Here is a 22,996-nt window from a genome sequence, read left to right as displayed (position 1 = left end):
CTCTTCTTTCCCCCTCAGGGTACGAAGTTGGTACTCTATCCCAGCCAAAATGAGTACAAGCTGAAAGTACACTGGGCTCTAATGATCTTGGCCTCATGAATTTTTGGGAGCCTTCTGGAAAAACCTGTTAGCAGACTCTTTCATTCTGCATCTGTATAGCAACCACCACAATGAATACTTGTGTGTGACGTTTTTTTATTGGATAGTGCCGACTGCAATTTCCCACAAATAATTACTACCACAGGCACAAGTTAGAACAACCAAGTGGTATGTCTGTGGCAGCAGATGTCAGCCTTCCCTCTTCACAATGTTTCCCAATGTGTCCTTTGCACCCCTGAAGAGCGTATTATGAGAAGCAAGTTCCTCTGCACAACTGGGGCTTTAGCAAGTCCTGAGTATGCTGGAAACAAGAGACATAAGAGTCTGACAATGATCACAGCACACACAACTCTATATATGCTTTACAGCCACTGCCATGATTATGGAATTATGTAGATGAACAGAAGTTAACTGTAAACTACCCATACCAGGCAGAAGAAGCAGTCTAGCCATCATGAAATACAGCACAGGTTAATCACACAGGTATTTACCTGCCTCACTGCCTGGGCTGAACTTCTTACTGCACTAAGCAAAAGAGGCTCATGTAAAGCTAGGTCAGCTATGTCCACATTACAGGACATAGGCCTCCCATGCAGACACATTCATTACAACAGAAAGAAAATGGTTGAGATCACCCAGTATGACATTGCATGTAACACCAGCCATGAGGTTTCTCTGAAATAATTCTTGTGGGAGCTGAAAAATAATCTGAAAAACCCAAGTCTTACTTGAGCTCCTGGAAACCCCGGTGCTCCTGTAGAACCTGGAGAACCTTTTGGACCTGTTGTTCCTTCTCTACCTGCAAAAGAAACAGCATATTTTGTAAAGAAAAATGAAAACAAAGACATGGATTTTGACAAGCTCTGATAATCACACTCAGCATTGAATGTTTCTGCTTGTTACATTGACTGACCTGGCTTCAGGCTGCACCTAAGCCTATTAGCATTCTCACTGCACCTCTTTCAGGGCTTGTGCTCATATCAGTGGATGGAGCTGCATCAGGCTCTCACACTCATCACAACCTCAGGGCTAGTTCAAGGACTGCATGCTGCAGACATGCCCATACCTGATTCTCATGCTAAAAGCAAAATCATTGGCATTTCCTACTATCCTGTTAGAAACAACAAGATAATTTACCAGGCATGCCATCTTGGCCATGTTGCCCAGGAGAACCAGGAAGACCAGGTATTCCCGGAATATAGCTGCAATCAGTACACACGCAAGCTTCATCACCTAGAATGAAAATAATTCATTAGTTGTTCCACAGCAAGTCATTCCCAAGCTTAAATAATGTGTTACATAGTTTGTTATAGAGGATGGCTAAGACTTTTTGGCCATACAGCAGTAGGAACATGGCCTTAATTTTGTTGGAAGATCACTTCCAACACAGTACAAAATTACCTGTGGTCAGACAGTGAATCAAAACTGATTACATTTAATTGAAAATGCAGGAACATTCAGTTTAAATCTCTTGATTTTTTCAAGTCTAGTTTTAGTAAACCATTTGGATATAGTCACTCTACTGGTAAGCCAAATTCTCTGAAAAGAAGAAAGGGACATAGGCTTCAAACTAACATGGCTCCATAACAGCCTGGGTGACTTCAATGACTGGTGAGTGGCAAAGAGATTCAGCAGCTCCTGTGGTGATATTTGCAGAAGGAACCTTCTCCCAGAGAACAACTGTTAGCATTGAACATAACACTGGGATAACACGAAAACCCTATCAAGCTGTAGTAATTGTTTGTCCGAGTGAAGATCTACACCCTGGCTGCAGTGCTGTACAACTGGTGTGCAGCACTGGCACATGCACTGCTCTTTTAGCTGCTGTTTACTGTAAGGGAAGGAAGATATCTTGCTATCCCTAATGAATTTTCTTAAATCTCTGAACTCATCAAATGGCTTAAGAGGTAAATTAAATTCAAAGTTTCATGAGGATCCTTAAAGATACTACTTCTGAGTGATAGTTTTCTGAAACTGACCTTTCATGCCAATATCTCCTGGAGGTCCTGGAGGTCCTGTACTCCCTGGCTCTCCAGGAAGTCCTGGTAGGCCTGTTCTAAATGTTACTCTACCTGTTAATGAAATGAGCATGGCACCATTACATCAGCAGATTATTCAGACAAGTCTCTTTTCGCTCAGAGAGAAAAAAGTTGCAGGAATGAGCTGGAGACAGTATTCTGATCCTTATGGGTCCCTTCCAATTTGAGATATTCTATGATTCATTTAAAAGAGAGAACTACCTGGACAAATCCAAAACACCTGTAACTGGAAGTACTTGAGGATAAATATGGTAATGCCATATTACTCAAAATATACTCTATGTATGTATTCTAAGTAATGTATTAATATAATCTCATACATTAAATATTGAGATGACTCTGGATTTGTTCTTGTTCATTATATATACAGTACTGAAACATCACCTGGTTCTCCTGGAGGACCTGGTAATCCAACAGAACCAGGTCTACCAGTAATACCAGGTAGTCCTGGAGGACCTACAATACACAAGCCAGTTTGTCCTTTCTCTCCTTTTGTTCCTTTTGGTCCAGGAAATCCTGGGGGACCTCTCAGACCAGGTCTTGACACACCTAACCGAAGAGGAAAAAATACAAAAATGAAGTTAAAGAAATGGAATTTCAAAGCAACGTAAGTACTCAATAGGATGAGTGAGATTCAAACATACTGAGTTCATCCCATAAATCTTTTTTATCTTGTAATATATTAAGTGATCACAATGACAATGTAAAGACATTTAAAAATTATCTTTAACCTCTCTTTAAATACTTGGCCCATCAAAGCTTTTGGGTGACAACTTATAGATATGTTTAAAGTCATGTGAAGTTAAGATTCCACAATGCTGATTCAGTATAATGGGCAGGAAGAATGATGTATTTTATTGTTGGTACTGGACCATTACACGTACCTGGTCTACCAGCATCTCCTGGAGGACCCTGTGGCCCTGGAAAAGCAATGTATTTAGAACTTGAGTTAAATCACTGTATACTCTGCAAAGTCACTACTCATTAATACTGACTGCAAAATTTGGGCTTCTGCATTTTAAGCTTATTTTATCTTTTAAGAATTTGGTTTTGCCTGAGTAGGCATCTACTACTTATGCAACTGTTGCAGACTGACAATTCTCACTGAAATCTGGCGAGATATGGATGTTTACAACAGGTAGGAATAGGATCCACCACATTTATCTTAGGTGGGGATGCACTCAATTACTTGAGAACGACTTACAGGCCTGCAAACTTGCTTTTTTTTGCCACTATTATTGCTCTAGTAAATATACCACCTCTTAACAATGCATTAATACCTTTGCAAAGCTCAACTTTCCTGTTGCCATCCCTTGGAAGTATGTAAGTAGATTTATAACAGCAAAGAGTATTCACTGAATGCAACAAAATCACTTGTATACAAAAATATTCTTAAAACTAGAACATCAAAATACAGAAGGCAAGGACTTGCTGGATGAGTATGATATATAGCCTACAAGATGCTGCCTCAGTGTTCAGCCCACAAGTCCTTGTTATATTGTAAGACAGCCCAAATAATAAATCAGTACATTTTAATTTTACAGCAGGGGCAAAATAAACAAAATAAAAACTTGCAGATCTTTATTATTTTGGAATGATATGCAATAAAAATGAAAGCTAAAAAAAAAAGAGAGCAAAAAGTGCATGACCTTTAACACGAGACTTACAGCCCTGATGGTTTGTCTATGGCATATACAAATAATGTGCTGACGCAATAGTCCACTAAGGTCATGAGACAGGATGTCAGTGAGCTTAGGTGCTCAACAAAATTATCTGTGCAAAGTGGTGTGCTATCTTCATTATTTTTAAGAGGAAATATGGCCATAAATCAAAGTCTCAGGACACATTTCAATTCTGCAATTTGATGGGAGTAATTTGGAAATACTCTTGTAAAGGCAGAAGCAGGTTGCTGGGTGCTCAAAAACCTAGCCTGCAACAAGCCATTTGAGTCGACAGCTCTGGCTAGAAGATTCTAGTTTTGATGTCCCACTCACCAGGCACACCACGTTGACCTCTTGGTCCTGGAGGTCCGGGGGGTCCTTCATCTCCTTTTTCACCAACCACATTATCATAATACTCTGTCTTAAGAGAAAGATGGTAAGAAAAGAAAGAATAGTAAGAATGAAGAGAGAAGCACAGTGCCTCATATTGAACATTTGCTTAGAACAATGTTATGATCTCATTCATAATTTTGATGTTGTGACACCATGAGACCTTTCTAATCACATGGTAACTACAAGCAGCCAAAAGTGAAATCATAATTGTTACACACAGATAATGCCAAGAGACCTGTACAAATAGATGGGGCTGGGATTTCAGCCCAATTCCTCAACTCCCAGAGAACTCCTCTGCCTGCAGATGCAACTATACAGGCAAAGTATAAGTTGGTGATCCAATCACGAATATTACAGTAGGAAGAAATAGAAAATATTCTTGAAAGAAACCTTTAGGAATCACTTAGTCTATTCATTGGCTCAAAGCAGCATCAGCTATATCTAGTCTACCCTTAAATTAATCATACATGAAAACAGACAAAAATCAACTACTTAAATCACATGTGCATTAAAAAGTCATTCCTATAAAAACTAATACTTAATTTATTAAAGTTTAATATTATGATGGTTCAAAGTTTCTACAAATGACAGGCAAAATCAAAATGCTATTTGCTTTAACTCTGTTTTTTTATTACTACAAATTTTTGCTCTTTTCTGCATTGTTTTGCATAGGCACCATTACTAGCAAATCAGTATTATAATAAGTATTCTGCCTTGACATATAAACATCACACTGAAATTTAAACAGACTACTAATGCACCAATTTTAAAATGAATAAAAAACTGCTTAAAATTAAAATTCAAAATTTTTACTTTTCGCCTATTGATTTTTTGAAAAGCAGTGATTTTTTAGTACTCTGTTAATATCACAAATTATTTAGCTTTTTACAAAGTTATTTCTTTTGAACAATTTGGGCAGAACGTTTCCATTAGGTGTGCATGGGGTCTTTAAGAAAGTCACTAGCAAGACAGCATGACTAGACAGAGAAATTGTACTCATAGCATCCTTTGCTTTCTTTGAAAAGTCGTCTTAGGATTTTAAAATTAACACCACCTGTTCTGGAACTGATTAGAGATTGGTTTAAAAATTAATTCCTGTGAATTTTTGTAACTGTTCTGTACAGTCCAATCCCCTGCCGAAATTGCTGGAACTGAGTGAGGTCTAACCAGGCCCTGATTGTGTATCCAGCTCTACGTGAAGGAAAATGCCATCTCTGTGAGACTCCCAGCAACATCGGTACTTTGAGAAAGCCATGCCTCGATTAGAGTATCACGGGACTTCCGTTATTGCCTCATACAGTCAGTTTGGCTTATTCCTATTCTAATGGTTTAGAAAAATTATATGATAAAGATAATTTACACTTACTCGACCACAAGCTCCAGGTGGACCAGTGTTTCCTTTAATTCCCTTCATCAGAGGACAGAGATGGATTTGTTTATTAAAAACAATAATGACATGACATTTGGTACCCACTGTTACTTCAATACATTGCTTACAATATTAAAGAAGAACTACTGCTCCTGACCAGTCCTTCACCACCCCCATTACTGTTCCTTACACAACTATTCAGCCACCTACACTAAAAACTACAGGAACACTCAGCAAGCATAGATGGACACCAGTTCAAACACATGATCTATTTCAGCTGTTCCATCCCCTATTCCATGATATCATTACTTGTCATCTTTTAGGTAAAGTAAAACATATTGCATACACAGTGATAAATAAAATGATATAATAATCCCAAAATACACCTCATCCTCATAAGCAACAACAAAACCATTAGACAATACCTTAGCTCCTTGCCTGCCAGCCAGTCCTGGTTTGCCCTGTTCACCCTTTTGTCCCTGCAGGTGACAGTACACACTTTTATGAGGATTAATCTTTTAGCACTGTCATCAGTAAGACTTAAAAAGGAAAGCTTCAATCTTTCATGGTGATGGCAAGGTGAATGTGACTTGCTCAGGGGAAGAAATCTCAGGGAAAGACTCAGTTTGGGGTACAGTTCCGCGTCTGTGGGAAATAACTGCAGGTCTCTCATCCAAACCTGCCTTTATAATGGCACACACTCCACCAATCCCAAGGTGGAGCTGCTCTGGATAGCACAAGTGTAGGAGACTCTGGTTTGTTCTCCCTCTGTGAACTACTATTTCTGAAAGGGGAGAAACTCAACACAATGTGAGACTCTCACATTCAGCAACTCCCTCTCCCAGAACTTGGTCAGTCTGCATGATGGGGCTGATCTCAAGAGGTGTCAGCAAGACCAGGAGGGAAAACAGTGCAAACTGCTGCTAAGGCTTTCTGCAAGTGTATACATGCAAAGAAAAGGGACTTCTCGGAGGCTTATGCAGTTGAATCCACTGCTAGTTAGTAAAGTTGAAATGGGAACAGAGCAATGACATGTCTTTGTCATGACAGAAAGTTTTCTTTCTGTTAGCTGAGGCAGTAGAGCTTTGCGGTCTGTCATTCCACGTTCTTTGTCAGACTGGAATGTGTTTAGACTGTCTCTGAAGGTTGTTTTGGCATGATGAAGATGACGTTTTAGTACGATATATGTGAAATGGGCTATTCTGACAATAAGAATTTTGATAAGGTATTTGTAAGGTCACTGTGACCCTAATGATGTCATTAAAGTGGAAGTGAAGTAAATATAAAAGAATTGATACTTAACCAATTGAATACAGTATTCCAAATACATTTGAGCAACTTTAGCTTTTAAATTAGTAGACAAATGAGATCATTTTGGTTATAAAATGGCATATTTTAAGAATTATATGATGACAAGATGACAGTTTTAATATCTATCAGTCATCTTGTTTCAGGCCAAGGCAGCTGTGACCTTGACAATAACTTTTCTTTGTAAAAGAATGTCTTTGATTCTAGTGATTAAAAATTATTCATTTTGCTTCTTGATTTATGCTGAAGGGAAGGTATAACTCTTCTGCAAAAATTTCAATGTGACTAACCAGAATTAAACTCAGTAGAATTAATTTTGCGTAACTTGGACCGTGTCTCAAACTCATTAGATAGTCAGCAGTAAGCAACAGGTCTTTTTATTTTACACAGAAGAGACAACATCTATGAACTGAGCCTCTCTCTCCTGCATAAAACTATGAGGACATGGTATGTCCCAAGGCCAGCTGTGCAAAAGGAAATGTTTCACAGTGTATGCAAATCAACATTTTCAAACACACTCTGCAATGGAAAAAAGCTGTGACAGGAAGATATGACCATGATAAACAGATGACTGTTACTTAGAAAACATTTAGAAGGTGCATTACCGGTAAGCCAGGTGGACCTGGGACACCTTCTTTTCCAGGTTTACCCTACAAAGGAAAAACAAAAAATAAAATAAAAAAAATTAAGAAGATCAAAAGAGGGGTCATTGCATTCAAAGAGCATAAGAACTAAATGCTGTGCATATAATTGCATTTTAGGTCTTTATAAATTTTGAAAAGCCATTAAGGTTATTTTTAAAATGCTCATTATTTTTAATCATAACTAATGTTTATAAAACTCTACAAAACAGGGAGTAAGATATTCCCTGGACATTCCTCCTCCTGTGGAAGATTAGTTGAGGCAGGCACTTCACCAGCACAAAGTGCCAGGCAAGTGCAGGAAGCTTGGTGCAAAATCAGGTCCTTGCAGAAGCAAGACAAATGATAAAACAATAGAGCAGCTAGCAGCCCTTCTAATGGGGAGCATGGAAAGATACTGAAGGGAAACTTTTCTCTTACAGGAAATGGGGATTAAGAGATGACTTGAAGAGAAATTATTTAATGAAAAAGAATAGGGAGTGCACTTCAAAGGTACTGGAAGTAGGGCAGTAGATGGAAAAGTGAAAACAGAAGGAGGCAGCGTGCCAGAGGTATCCGCTGTTTTCCATGATGCACACCACATTAGGCAGCTTTCTGCTGGGGTCCTGGCGTCTAGTCGCAACAATACATGTTAAGCAATTCATAACAACAAAAAAAGAAGACAAAGAGAAGAGAGAGAAGGGGGAAAAACGGGAGAGAAGGAAATGAAACCATAATTCTGAATATGGATACCTTACTTGCCACCTTGAAGGCAGAAATGAGGAAAACCTGGTTCATTAAAATCCACAGCAGGAAGGTAGTGATAAGATAAAAGGGAAGTGGAAGACTATGAGCTCAGAACAACAGGGGAGAAAGTACATTTTAGAAATTTGTTTTGCACAGAATACATCAATGAAACTTAAAATAATTTTGAAAAAGATGACCAGACCATGAATTACGATGTAAGCATCAGAAAAAACAGCAATATTCAAAAGATTGCAGAACTTAACCAAAGATGACACTCCAGAAGAGAAGAAGGGGAGCTGGGATGTCGTCGCCACAGGCTCAAAACTCGCTTGCACAAAATAATCATTTTTTCTAGAACGTAAAATCCAGAGCCATTTGATATTTTGTGCTCACTAATATAATTTCAATAGCAAAAAGAAACATTTTGATTTCATTTTAGAATAGCCAGTCAGTCAATGTCTTAACACTATTTGTATTTCCTTAGCATTCTTCAAAGTCAATAGGCAGAAAAGCAAGGGTGCTCTACTACTTCCTCCACTAAGAAGGAAGGGAGAGGTGAATTAGGAAGAGTTCTAAAAAATACTGCATGACAGGACAGAGCTTTTGCAAACAGAAGACATAATATGGAAGAAACACAGAAGATGGAGGAAGAATAACACACATTGGATATAATAAAAATAACAATCAAGTTGCTCTATAGCATCATCATCGTTATAGCACCATACAATTGAAGAGCAATATACAGGTAGTACTGGTCTTGTCTTGCTACGTTTCCTTGTGGAAGAAAATTTATTGCAACTACAAGAAGTATGGGAAAGATTTCAAAATATAATGTATGGACTGAACGAAAAAATATTATTTCATTTGAAAATTATTTTTTTTAATATTGCTTCCAAAATGTATTTGGAATCAAAATGTTTTGTTCAGAAAATGTCACAAAACATTTTGATTTATTTGGATATTTTAGGATTCTCCCCTAATTACATATTGGTAAACTGTTATGAGTTCATACAACTTTAGTTACTAAGAACTGCATCTTTCATTGATTAGTTTTTATCTGAAAGTTTGAAAGCCATTTGAATGCAAAGTGGTATCTTTCTATTTCATTCTCTTCAAAACGTAGATATACTCAAGTAAATTATATTTTAATGTGCATGCTTTTTAAAATAAACATATGATTTTTTCTCATGCGGCCATAAAATTATGTAAGATATTATCCTGTTAACAGACTAACTCTCTTATGACAACTTTCTTCACATCTCCACATACCCGCTGGTTGAGCATACTAATTTAAGTCTGCTGCCTTAAGTAAGCCCAACGTTTTTAATTCTCTTCTACATATACACTGGCACTATAAAGCCACTATTTGTTCAGAAGAGCACTTTTTTTTTTTTTACTAAGTTTTAACAGTAGAACCTTTACAGCAAAACAAATAGAAACACATCCACCGTCAACTGACCTTTACTTCATGTACTCATGGTATGTGAGCCTACAAGAACAGTCATCCGACTTTCAGCTCTCTAGTCTGGTTTACTGGATGAAAGAGCTTTTGAATCTAAGAATATTTGCTCTGAGTGGCATTGAAACAAAAACTGGAGAGCAACACTAGAGCAAAACTGCTTTTCAGGAAAGACTAACATACGTGTATTCAACTGTTTACACGTACCTGTGCTCCGGGTTCTCCTTGGTCACCCTTTTCACTCTGAGAATCACCAACCGGCCCCTGTAACAAAACCACCCTCAAGATACACATATTTTGAGACTCTCATTTTCTAAATTAAATACATCTTTTATAATTTTGTTATCTTTAAAAATGTGTAAAAATAAAGTACAGTTAGAATGCTATTAATAGGTATTCTATTCTATTCATTAGTTCTAGTCATTGAAGGTTGGAATAAGTAGTGTAAATACTGGACTCTAAAAGAGTAGCATTTACTAGATAATGCTGCCTGAACATCTGGATTTAAGGGATTTACTTATGGTCACTTACTGTAAACCCCATTGGCCCTGGAAGTCCTCTTGATCCTTTTTCTCCTTTCTCTCCTTTCAAGCCCTATTATACAGAAAAATCAAGTTAATATGGTCTCTTGGATTTTTCTGTGCTTACCATATCACTCAAGTGTTACAAATAGGAAATCCTTACATTACCAGCAAGCTTCTTCAAACAGAGATGGTTCTACTTAAATGACTAAAAGAAACAGAAGCTTCACATCAGCATTCCTGCCTAAGTCTATGACGTTTGAAAAAGAAACTGGGTCTGCGCATATTCCTGAACATAGCAAGTTCAAAAGGACCTACCTGTGATGCGTGCAAGGGAACCGGAGTAAATACCCCCAGGAATGGCAACAAATTGCAAGTGAAAAACAAATAAACCTTAGTTGCTTCACTAGAGCTACAGTTACTCCAATACATAAATGCAGTGGCTACCCACATGATCCTTGCCTCTGTGGGCTCAAGATTAAACTACCCTACTGTGTAGTACTATTATATGTTGGGCCACATCCTAAGGTCATTGTAAAGCCAAAGTTTATGGACTTCCTAATTATTACCTGGTTAGACTCATACCCCAAACTATTTATGTAAGGAGTTTTGAGGGGTTTTTAAACCTTAATGCCCAATGTCTCTGAAAAATTGCCATTCCCCCATGATAAACTGCCACAGCTGTGACTGGGAAGTACTCCAGGTGGTCCATATTTGATTTAAACAGGGAAGAGCTGCTGTGCCTAACAGTTGAACCTTGCTTCTGCAACCTTTCTCTTCTCTCCTCAATACAGTCTTGATGCAAAATTCACTTTTTATTTTAGCACATAATGGAGAGGGAGTTTGGATAACTCCATGGATTAGATGAACAAGTTGAAGACTTGTTCTGTTAATATGTGAAGACTTAAAACTGTGTATCAACTACTGCTGTTTCAGTTCTATACAAGGACAAAATGCAAGAATTTTAATTCACAGAGCAATATTTAAAATGAAAGTTGAATCAGAGTCTTTCCTTTCTCCAATACTCAATGTTTTCCCAACACTTTCCATGATTACTCATGTTCCAGTAAAAACAATGAGAAAATGAACTATAAAATGTACACGAACATGTTGTAAGGTTTTATGAAACTCTGGTAGCTCAGAGTCCTGACATTTTCAGTGACAAGGCCCACAGGTCAACACAGCTTTGATAGCCATTCAGAAAATCCATGTTGATTTGGTGAAGCCAGAAGTGATTTATTTTTCATGTACTCAGAAATCCACAGCAGGTGGGTTACTAATAAGCATTTAGCATTCCACTGGCATTGTGCAGGTGTGCATGTGAATACACAGGCCTCAGCTGAGCTGGCTGTGCAGACATACTCTAAGAGCTTAGGATCTAACTAAACAAGTCTGAAAAAATGTTAGGATGGGTAAAAGGAAGTGTTATTGGAACAATGAAGGTGAAAATGTCCTCTCAAAGTAAAACCTAGTAAGATGGCTTATCTGAATGTGATGTTTAACAATTTTACTACCGTCATGTTGTCTGGTCCACTTAACGTCACAATAACAGTTCCTGGTGGTCCAGGGGGTCCAGTTAATCCAGTGTCACCCTTAAAAGAAAAAAGAAAAATAGAGCAATTACAAGCAGTGTGTTTTTATTGTTTCAAACTACCATCGTTATACTGTCGACATCATGAACATTTTTCTCTCATTACACTTAACCATTAATACAGTCAACATTTCTCTTTGCTTGCTATTTATCTTCCAATAAAAGAGGCATACGGAAGACTTAAGACTACTATGACAACCTTCTCCTAGCTGAGAAATATAAAAATGCATATGCTGATTTCTGTTAAAGTATCTAGAATTAGCTTAAATTTTTAATACTATTTGCTTAAAAGACATACGACCATTTTACCTTTAAATCAAATAAAAATATCTCCTTGATTATAATTTTTCTCCCAATTTAAGTCAATCAATAAAATACATGAACTGTCTTTGGTGACATCCTCAAAATTGCAGTCTGTGTATTAGAGAGATGACTGTAACATAGTACTGACAGATAAAATTACCTTTCACGTGTTCTTAACCGAAAACATTAATATCGCAGTACACTTTTTCATTAAGGATCTTTTAGAACAGGGAAAGTCCTAAATGTGGTCTTTCCTGTGGAGCTCAACAAAACAACATCCATAATGTTCAGTGATTTTAAGCCAGTGGAATGCCTTTGCATGCACTTGCAGCACAACAGCAAAGAATGCATCACTCTCATAAGAAAGCAAGATGCTCCATGGTCAACTGAGCTAATGCCAATGAATAATCAATTCCATCTACAGAGATTTTCCTAGGAAACTTCTAGCACATTCCCAGTAGTAATTACAAAGTTAAAACCAATCCCACTGTCAGACAGTGCTGTTTCAGTTCACAGCTGAATCTGCTAGCATAACTGTGAGATGCCCCAAGTTCTTGAAAGAATCCTGTAAGGACATTCAGACTGACTATACTGGTCCTCCAACTGCAGGCTGAGGTCCTGAGAGATAATATATGTATTTGTAGTCATTTCTAACTTAACGTCAATTATATGGGATACAAAGTAAGAACATGGACAACAAATCATCCAATTTTTTTTCAAAATCTGGGAGGTTTTCCACCATCATAAAGGCTGACGCTGAAAAGATGTTGGCCATAAGAAGTTGTGAGTCTACAGATGCTATATATTTACCAATGTTTAGATGCTTAGATAAGCATTTAGGAACATTGTGCAAATGATATATAAATGAATTTAATGCTATCTGTTAGTAAATACTAACTATTGGCTCCTCTTAGGTTTCTACCCTTCTATCAGGAAGTTTATATCATTGGCTCTTATGTGAAAACAGTTTGTCCTTAGATATTAATTGCCATGTTTCCATTTTCCAATAAAAGATTTCCATATATATACTGAAAATTTTTATTTCACTGTACTTACTTCCCCAAACATTTCACCATTGTATATCAGAAAAAGCAGAAAACAGAAACAAAACTCAAAAAATGTTTTAAGCATTTTATACAATTACCTTTCTTCCTTTGGCTCCTATTACCTTCAGTCCCATAAGACCCTGTAAAAGAATCCCCAAATGTTTTTTTTTTATTTTAAAAACACCTACAAAATGAGTTAATTAATGTTACACATAATAGGAAGTTTTAATTTTTATTACCAATCTGAGACTACCTTAGGTCCAGGAGGTCCTGCTTTCCCTGGCATGCCCTACAAAAATGGAAAAAAAAAAAATTTAATTTAAAAAATTACAATCTTCAGCACCAATATAAGTGTTTTGAAGTACCCGATTTTCACGTGAGTTATATCACTATTTTTATTCTTTCTTCCACCTTTACAACTGCAATTTGTTGTGAGTGGGTGACAGAATGTCTAAACAGTCTAGTTGCAAACATATACATCTCTCTTTCTTACAGTTATACACATTAGTATTTAAAATGAATTTATGGGCAATTATTTGAAAATTAAAATTTATGCCTACATAGACAAGGGTGCTTCTGAAAACATGGAAATTATCATGCATAAATATAATCAAAAGAAACTGAAAAAAAAAATCAGATGTGTGCAGAAGGATACGTATTTCACATACGCGTCTCTAGACCTCAAACAAGTCTGGGAGAGTCAGTTGTATTTGTGTAACTCCATAGGTTTCTGGGAAAATCAAAGGTTAAAGTAACAACTGAGACATAAGTTCATACTCACTGAAGCTCCTGGAGGGCCCTGACGTCCAAGTTCCCCAGGATATCCCTGAGCACCCTGGGCACCCTGCACATCAAAAAAGAAAAAGGAATAAATCTCCTGGCAAGATTATGAGCAAACCATAACACTAAGTTCATTGAAATGAATAACAAACAGAGTAGCAGCACTGCCCCTGGATTTCCTTTTCATATCTCAGGATAACACAGAAGTATGATTCCTCCTCACTGCTTCATTGGTTGGCATATGTTTTGAAACATGAGAAAACATATCTGTTCTAAAACTAAACTACTCAAGTGAGCAGTCTTGTTTAACTGTGGACATTCTCATAATCCATATAGTCCTATTCCTAGCCCTAATAAGCTTTTAATCTTTCAAATATTCTATGCAATAAATTCTACACTTTAAACCTTCATTTTCAAAGAAATGGAAAATTAAAAATTTTTATTTTCCTTTTTATTTAATGTCCTCCATTTATTGTAACAGTCAAAAGAAATGTCTGCTCTGCCTTCTCCTATTAATCTCAATTTTTTAAATATGGATCATACTGTCCTTTGTTAGTACTCCTCTAGAAGTTGCGCTGGTCTAATCTGTTCAATCTTACTTCATGGGGAATTTTTGAAGTTGGACTAGATGGTCGTTGTAGGTCCCTTCCAACTGAACTACTCTATTCTACTCTATTCTACATGTAGGGGTAAACCCTTAAATCTATGACCAGTTTTTCTCCATTTCTAAAGTATTGTTGTTTGTCTGCAACCTGACTTCCCTACCTCACTTTACTAACACATAATGGACACTATTGGTTCTGATGGCAAAATTAATTACTATTGTCTTGGTGTAGTCTGTTTTGTAAAGTCAGAAGAAAGACTTTGAATATATTGTATTAATCAGATTACATAAAACTAATTATTTTTTAAAGACACAGAATTATTTTCTGGTTTAGAAATTAGTCAGATAATTGTAAAAAATACTCTCTATAAAATATATAATACACTAAAGTTATCTATTATATTAAAATAATTTTTATATATATGCACATATTATATATAATTTTTTATATCTATATCTATCTATCTCACAGTCTGAATTAATTATGAATTACCTGAAGTCCAGGCATTCCTGGCAATCCAGGATCACCTTTTGCACCATTCCCTTGGATAGATCCATCTGCAGGGCACCCCTGGACAATTAGATAAAAAGGAAGATAGAAAGTTATGCTGTAGAACTCTGTAGTGGAACAAATCTTCTAATACAGTTTGTAGGGAAATAAGCAACATCAGAATTGCATAATGGTGGCAACTGTCCACTATGGAGAATTCCACCTTTAAAAAGGATTTTATTAAACAGAATATACCTTTTTCAGGCATTCCAGTTCTCTGTTAGGAGCAGTCTTCATTTCAGACATACCTACGTTACTCACCCACAGTCCTGACTTTCAATTTTTTTTTGGTACTTTTTATCCCTTTAAAATACTCTCTAGTGCATCTGCCGATTTCCATATGAATTCATAAGCTGTTTGGGGGAGGGGCTTAGTTTTTTGTGTGCTTGAAAGAGTTAAATTCATTACATGCAATAACAGTAGTTAAAGGAGAAAAAAAAAATTATATACTTTTTTGTAACCCAGGTGAATGCAACTAGTAGAGACGAAGCACCAAAGTTTTTGGTTGCTTCTTCTGGAAGGTAGACCTTCTGTTTCCCATGAATGGAGATGTTAAGAACTCTTTTCCAGCAGCGAACATACACACAAACTGTTGATCACCAATAAATGTTTCGCTAATACGGTGTAAATAACTGACCTTCTCTCCTTTGATGCCAGCAATACCCTAAGGAGAAGAACAATCATATTATTGAAACCGAAAAGTGAAAGGGACAATAGTGAAAGGACACATTCTAAATATTCTCTAAGCTCAGTGCTCTTTAAGTGATTTATTTTCATGGACACGGTGTATAGTCAGGTACATATTTACTGTGCCAGACTTCAATTTAAGAAGAAAGGGCATATTGTTAAAAAATAGTCCAGTCTCACACTTACAACTCTACAAGTGAATGCAGAACAGTTTTGAAGCCTGACCTTAATAAATAAATAAATAAAATCAGGAATGCTGGTAAAGTAAAAAGTAAAATCATGTTTAGAAGTTATTAGACTTGAAGCCACTGGAACTTGACAGACAGCATTCCTTTTCCATTTGTTGTTTAGAGATTTCTTTTAAAAACACATTTCTAAAGAGAAAAAACAAATCCTTTTGTGGGTTAAAGCAATGCAGCCATAATGAGAAGTTCTGGGTTTAATTTCTAGTTCTCATTGACTTAATTAGGCCATATCCTCAAAGATATTTAGGCATGAACTGAAACTGCAATCTATTAAATATATATTAGGCACGTTTAGAGATGTGAGTGGTAAATTTTCATGAGTATCCCTTGAGACACTAAATAGCTAACACCAGTCAATGAATTTGCATGCACTCATTAACTAAGAAGTTGAGACCCAACATGCAGCAGGTAAAGCATTACTTTCAACTTTGGTTTCTTTACCACACAATTTTCATATTAATAAAATGGGGATATCTATATATTTCAACTGTTGCCAATACCAGCTAATGTGGGGCTTTATGTGGTAGAAAGGCACACAATCATGAATTTCACAGACACCTACTGGAATGCCTGGAGCACCTTTTCTGCCTGGAGGACCTGGAAAACCTCGATCACCCTGAAAGTAGTAAGAGTGACTGTTAATGCATATTATTGTTTATTATTTGGTCTGATTTTAGCAAATGTGATTACAAAAGAAGTTTTTTATGTTATCATACCAAAATTGCGAGTTTCTTTACCACCACATTTGCTAGAAGGGACACAGCCTGACTGTATGGGTCTTGACTTCAATCCTAGACACCAGGCTTTGTTAGCTATGTCAGATCAGTTCACTGTTTCACTAGAAATGTATGATTTTCTGTAGTAGGCATTCTTCTGACTCCCTCTTTCAGAATGGTGGAAGCATTTGCTCATAGAGCAAAGAAAAACTAGTAAACCTGTAACTTAACATTAAGCTTTTTATTTTAATTGCTTTCAGGACTCATGAATTGTCAACTGCAAGCTAGATACTGGTGAAATAAAATTAATTATCTATCTCTTCTATAACGCATTTCCACAGAAGGACAGGTTGGACAAAACTGATTAGGTCTTCTGGATTTAATAAAAGAAGTTTTATCTGTCAAAATATCAAACATTATTCTTAACTTTTCAGCAAAACCGATTAATATTTAATTATCTTACACAAAAAGGCAGCACTTTTCCTTCCTCTGGCCTCATGATTCAAATTTTTCCTAGTTGATAAAGTCACAAACCAAAAGTTGTTGTGTATTGGGGGAAAAATTCAGAATGCTTTTTAGCCATTCCTAAGCACAGCCAAACACAATCTTCATAACATTCAGCTTGGTTTGTACCTTTGTGCCATTGCATCCTGGAACACCCGAGCGCCCAGGAGGACCAACAGTTCCTGGTCCACCCTAAAAAGAAGTGCAAAATTGACAAAAGCTTTGTTTTCACACATTCATATTACCCTACATCAACTCTGAAAGAGTTTATGTTGGAGCAGTGTTTCACAAGACTTGAAAGATTACAATGTGTTCTTAAATCATTACAGTGAGTAAGAACTGCTGATGCTAAGATTGCTATCTCTAGGCTAATTGACAGAGACAATGCTGATGTTGAGACTAGAGTGAGCACATTGGGCTGAGGATAATTGTGTACTGAAGACTGTAGTAAGAGAGAAATGGTTAAATCAGTTTTGTTTTTACTTACTGGAAGTCCTGGAGGACCTGAAAATCCAGGTATTCCTGGGACTCCCTAATGATATAAAAACAGAGGAATAATATTACAAATATTAAGCAAAAGCTCATGATGCAGTTTTCCTTCTGATCGCATTCATAAGAAGAATAAATGCGAGTATGATTCTATCAAAAGATCATTATTTTCTTAACGCTTCTGACTGTGAACCAAGTATAATGGTAGCTTATGCATTGTTAACATAGACTGGTTTCACACACTGAAAAAAAACCAAAACAACTCTTCATGGAATTCTAGTCTGACTTTTTCATAGCACACCCCAATACTAAATACATACAGCATGAACCTTGTACATAAGGTGTAGCAAAAAAGACAAAAGTTCTAAAAAATAGATAATGCATGTGCATATACCGTGTCATAAATTTTAAAAATACTTTAAAATCATATATAATGTTTTTTTTTTTATTTTTCCCAAATTATTGAACCAAGTCGGCATTTAACATGACATTTAATACATACAAGTTTGTTTGAAATATAAATACTTACTCGTATACCTTTGGGTCCAACTAAGCCCGTAAGCCCTGGAGAACCCTAGATCACAAATGGAAAACAACATATTTCAATATAATTGAGAAAAAGCACATATATGTCAACAGGACATGCAATATTTTTAATACCAATACCAACACGTGCACACAAAACTATATAAATAAATAAATGATTTGCCTATTACAGACACTAAAGCAAACAAGCATTTAATACAACTTGCATAAATCTTGGCGTCTTGCCATCCTTTTCAGTGTTTACGGGGGATATATCTCATCATAGGTCAGAAAAATAACAGTCAGGTTATGTTAAGAAAGCAGTTGCTGTGGATCTGTTCAAACTGTGAGACCTGGAAGTGCTTCCCTGTGAGGAAATAGCTGGGAGCCTCACCAGTACAGGCGCTGAACAGGAAAAGCTAACTGGAATACACTATAATAGATGGCATTCAGGCTAACAGAGATGTTCTTGCTAGATAAATTATGCTTACTTTTTGCCATTCTTGCAGAAGTTATTATCACGTATTAAAAGGCAAATGCTCTACTAAACACTTTTCAATGAGGTCAAATAAATGGCTCATCAACATGTATAAGATCCACCATGAGTATCAGTTCCACAAAGTATTGTATTCTGAGGTAGGACAGAATAATGCCACAATACCTGAACAAATTAAAACTGTAAAAAACATTTGTTTAAAGGTATAGATAAGTGCTGGAGCCACATTAGTGCAGGTCCTAGACATAATGCGACTGTGGCAGTACCTTCCTGATTTATACTGTGGCTGAGTACGTGCCATATTTAGACACAAATAATTAATTCACCAGAGTCAATTTATCGATGACAGCAGGAGTGCTGTTCCTCAAGACAAATATAAATAAAATGTTTTTTAATGAGCAATTCCTTTGTTTTTTCTGCTCATGCAGGAGCCATTGAAAATTCATATTCGGCCTCAGTGTAGGCACACAGGAAAGAAAGAAAGCCGAAGTCACCGAAGTCACTCTCTCCATACTGCAGGCAACTAGATATTTCTAATCAGACCAAGATTTATCTTAAAAACCATCTTTCCCTTCAATTTTTCTTAAATCTATTTTTCATATTTGTCTCAGTAGTAGCTTGTTTCCTCTCTTTCCAGCAATAGATACATTCCAGCAACAGAGTATACCGTTAAGACAAAATTGAGGTTATGCTGCTAAAATCTATTTAGACCCGTGTTCATTGCCTCTGGTGGTTCAGTCCAGGTGCTTTAGCACTGGCCAATGGACAACTGACAACACAAGCCCATGTTCCTATCAGCTACTTCGACTCAGCCAAAAATGACCATTGCAGCGGTGACCACACAACATCCCTCACCAAATAGGAGACTCTGAAACAGGGTTTGGTTTGGTTTGGTTTTTTAAAACAGAATTCTCTACCCAATCATAGGTCACGTTCACAGTCAAGCACAGTAGTTTCTGTCTCTCTCTCTCTGTGTCTCACATACACACCTACCTTTGGTCCCTGTGGCCCTGGAGGCCCTTCTGGACCAGGAAAGCCTCTATGACCAGGTGGACCTGGAACACCAGGAAAGCCTTTTTCACCCTGTAAACATTAAGAGAATGAAGTTCTTAAAATATCCATGAATTCTCCTTTTGATCACTTATTTCTAAGGCATTCATTAGTTTCAGTGCCTCTTAACTTCTACGTATGTGTCTGCTACTGTGGCAGATATATTACCCTTGCCCATACTGACCTGTTTTTGTGGTCCTGCCTATGTGCTCTCTAGGCCACATGGTACCCCCAAAGTAACATGCTCATAAGTACGGCTGAAGATATTAGAAGACAACAGTACTCAAGATTTTTTAGAGTACAGAAGTTAATTGTCAGCACAAAATGTCTAAGAAAGCAGCTGATACGTATTCCTTGTTAATATTTCTATATCATGTTTAGCCCCTAAGCAACACAAATCCAAATTCATCATAGCAGCCCTAATTTGTAGTTGGCAAATTTAATGGCTGCTGCTGTACAGCAAGGTCAGTTCCAAATCATCAATACCTCTCTTTATGCAAGCCATGGAAAGAAACAGTGGGAGTCAAATGCAACAAAACCATTCATATAGAATAAAAGAAGTTTGCTTTAAGCGACAACTTTTAAAAATTGTTCTGAGTCTCAGGGATTAAGACACTCAGTTACTTTTTCATGTGTTTTTTAAGGTCAAGTTCAAGTAACTAAACCATGTGAAGGAAACACAGAAGATTAAATCTACACGAATAGAATACAGGAGGCTAAATTACAGTGGAAGGGGCATTTTCAGTTTTTTATTTAAACATAATGAAGATGCAAGTATTATCTCGGTTAAAATAAAGTGCTTCAAGCCTAGAAACTCACAGAAAAGGTGTTTCAGCTCTTTAGATAGCAGCAATATAGCATGCTCAATTTTACATCAGTGAAGAGCTGCCTATTCAAGACCTTTTACATCACAGCATGACATGGGAGAGAGAGGATGGGGTTATTGATTCTCTCAGAGTCAATTTTTCTATTGCTTTATCAGGTGAGAGTTATACAAAAAAGCATTTGAAATTCTGCTGTGCAGAAGTTCTGGTATCTTATTATTCGATGTACAAGACAGGATCCAAAAGAAGTCTCGGGGAAGCCAGCATACCTTGGCTTGTACCTCCACCAATTCTCGCCCCTCAAAATCCCACAAACTCACCAGATTTTAAATAGGATCTGAATTAAAAAAAAAATAAATTAAAAGATAGAATATAATCCCAGAATATTTTAACACAAAACAAAGTAAGAACTGCATTATGAAGTGTCTGTGAGGACTGTATCATAAACCGCATAGCTTTTTGTAACAAATCATTTCTTTCATCTACCAGCGTCCCAAGAAAGGCAAAAAGGATGATGCTATACCAAGACGTGCCACTGGAGGGGGTGTGGTACTAACTCACAGAAAACCGAAAGAAGTCCTTGACCTTCCTCCATTGAGCTTGCTACCCCCTCACTGCAGCAAGCGATGGGGTGCTTTCCTGACAGCTCCACGCCCCTCCATTTTATCCACACTTTCTTCTTGGCAGATCAACAAGATCAGAGGATTCTCAGGTTGGAGAATTTCTTAAAGCTGCCTGAAAAACTTCACTGTAAACAATGATTAACTCCTACCTACTAATTGCTCAGTTGCTTTAACATGAAACTTATGAAGACAAGTTGCGGGTGTTCATTCTTATTAATATTTTTCTGTTAGTGGGCTGTTTATTTTTTTCTAATTTTTCAATTGGTTTCAATTTTGCTGGTTAAGATAAAGTCAGGTTAGACCAACTGAGCACTGAGATTTTACTAAAGACATGAGTATTATGCTTTCCCACTTACGAAACTATGTTTTAATAATGAACATATTTACTTTGAGAGAACTTTTCTCCACCACTGAAATGAAGCTTCCTAATGGCAAGACTAGCAGTGTTTACTGTGGTGCAATATGACATTTTTTCTTGGTAATAAAAGTACAGGAGGAAAGTTGTGAGTAATTCTTTACCAGCCAGATGTGTCGATCAGTGGGACTAATCACAATCCTAAGCCTATATAAACATCCGGAACCTATTGATAAGGTTTAGCATGGCAATCACTGTGTCCACAGTTAGCCTGAATTACAGCCATGACTTCTTTAATAATGCCCCTTTCATTTCTGAATCAGTTGTTTTTCCAACTACAAGCAGGAGTTTGAAAGAATTTTTGGCATTTGTGTAAGGCAGGTTTGTCTAAAAGCCATTCCAAGCCTCTGCCAAGCTACTATTGGCAAGAGGCAGAGCTGCGGCTCTGTTACTTTTGATGGATTTGATGCTGTTCCCTCACTGCTGGCAAGGTGTTTGTGATTAGGACCCAGAAACTCATCCCCTGTGTCGGCCTGCAGGAGATTTATCTGTTTGATGCCAGTGCACGTAGCTTTCCTTCAGGAACTGCAAAAGGGGAGGAGATGGGCAAGGTCCAAAGATGGAAAGAGGGAAGCACTGAACATGACACCCTTGATGGCGTTATGAAATTTGTAACAGGAGAGCTGCTGCCAAGGTAATGGTATCTGTGGGCATTTGTTACGAGCTTGTGAAAGCGACCTAGTGGTTTAGACAGTTGTTCTTCTATTGGTGTTCAAACATCATGCAAGGCTGTAAACAAACTAATGCATTTTAAAAAAAAAAAAAGTAAAAGTCGTCTTAGTTAAACAGTATCCCCAGAGTTATTTTAACAGATTTCTGTGAGGTCATGTATTCCTTTTACAATTCTCTGTAGACTCTGTTGACAGAATACCATCACACAATAAATTCACTCACTATATCAACTCAACTAATGTATTAACAATTTCCAGGTATAAGCTAATCTGAAACAAGGAAAAATGTATTTGTTCTTACCTTATTACCTTTCACGCTATCACAAAAGCAGGGACTTTTACCTTTGCATAAACAGCTCTGAAAAACAAAAAGACAAACTTTATAATAAAATTATTTTTCTCATTGTGTTGTTTGGTGAGGGGCAAATGAGATCTCAGCAGTTTTAGTAAGGTAATTATTTCACAGATGATACAACTTAAAGAAAAATGTTTGTGAAGAGTAGCAATTCTCAACAGTGGAAAAGAGCTTATTGTTCCTCTGTACTGTCTTTTGAGACAGATAAGGGCACTAGTTTAATTTTATAGTTGGGGTAAAGGCCAAGAAGCTGTGCTTAACACCACCAGGTTATAATATCAGTATGAAGTGTCAAATTCAAGCGTT

General features: G+C 36.9%; 1 protein-coding gene across 1 annotated transcript in view; it reads right to left on the bottom strand.

The window, feature by feature from the left end:
• The window catches only part of COL4A3 (collagen type IV alpha 3 chain), a 64,109-nt gene that overhangs the window by 27,462 nt on the left and 13,651 nt on the right, over positions 1–22,996 (bottom strand). Inside the window, exons 2-24 of the mRNA XM_075158206.1 lie at positions 22,637–22,693; positions 19,746–19,835; positions 18,261–18,305; positions 17,730–17,774; positions 17,372–17,434; positions 16,585–16,638; positions 15,728–15,754; positions 15,034–15,111; positions 13,938–14,000; positions 13,410–13,445; positions 13,255–13,296; positions 11,731–11,808; positions 10,227–10,289; positions 9,903–9,959; positions 7,475–7,519; positions 5,987–6,040; positions 5,559–5,600; positions 4,133–4,220; positions 3,023–3,058; positions 2,523–2,687; positions 2,079–2,171; positions 1,237–1,332; positions 828–898 (exon numbers count right to left, since the gene is read on the bottom strand). Coding sequence (XP_075014307.1) covers positions 828–898; positions 1,237–1,332; positions 2,079–2,171; positions 2,523–2,687; positions 3,023–3,058; positions 4,133–4,220; positions 5,559–5,600; positions 5,987–6,040; positions 7,475–7,519; positions 9,903–9,959; positions 10,227–10,289; positions 11,731–11,808; positions 13,255–13,296; positions 13,410–13,445; positions 13,938–14,000; positions 15,034–15,111; positions 15,728–15,754; positions 16,585–16,638; positions 17,372–17,434; positions 17,730–17,774; positions 18,261–18,305; positions 19,746–19,835; positions 22,637–22,693 — 1,488 coding nt within the window. The remainder of the gene's footprint in view (positions 1–827; positions 899–1,236; positions 1,333–2,078; positions 2,172–2,522; positions 2,688–3,022; positions 3,059–4,132; positions 4,221–5,558; positions 5,601–5,986; positions 6,041–7,474; positions 7,520–9,902; positions 9,960–10,226; positions 10,290–11,730; positions 11,809–13,254; positions 13,297–13,409; positions 13,446–13,937; positions 14,001–15,033; positions 15,112–15,727; positions 15,755–16,584; positions 16,639–17,371; positions 17,435–17,729; positions 17,775–18,260; positions 18,306–19,745; positions 19,836–22,636; positions 22,694–22,996) is intronic.

Source organism: Calonectris borealis, chromosome 9 (genome assembly GCF_964195595.1).
Source record: "Calonectris borealis chromosome 9, bCalBor7.hap1.2, whole genome shotgun sequence".
Taxonomy (NCBI): Eukaryota; Metazoa; Chordata; class Aves; order Procellariiformes; family Procellariidae; genus Calonectris; species Calonectris borealis.
The sequence above is the reverse complement of the archived record's forward strand: the minus strand, read 5'-3'. Positions and strand labels throughout refer to the sequence as shown.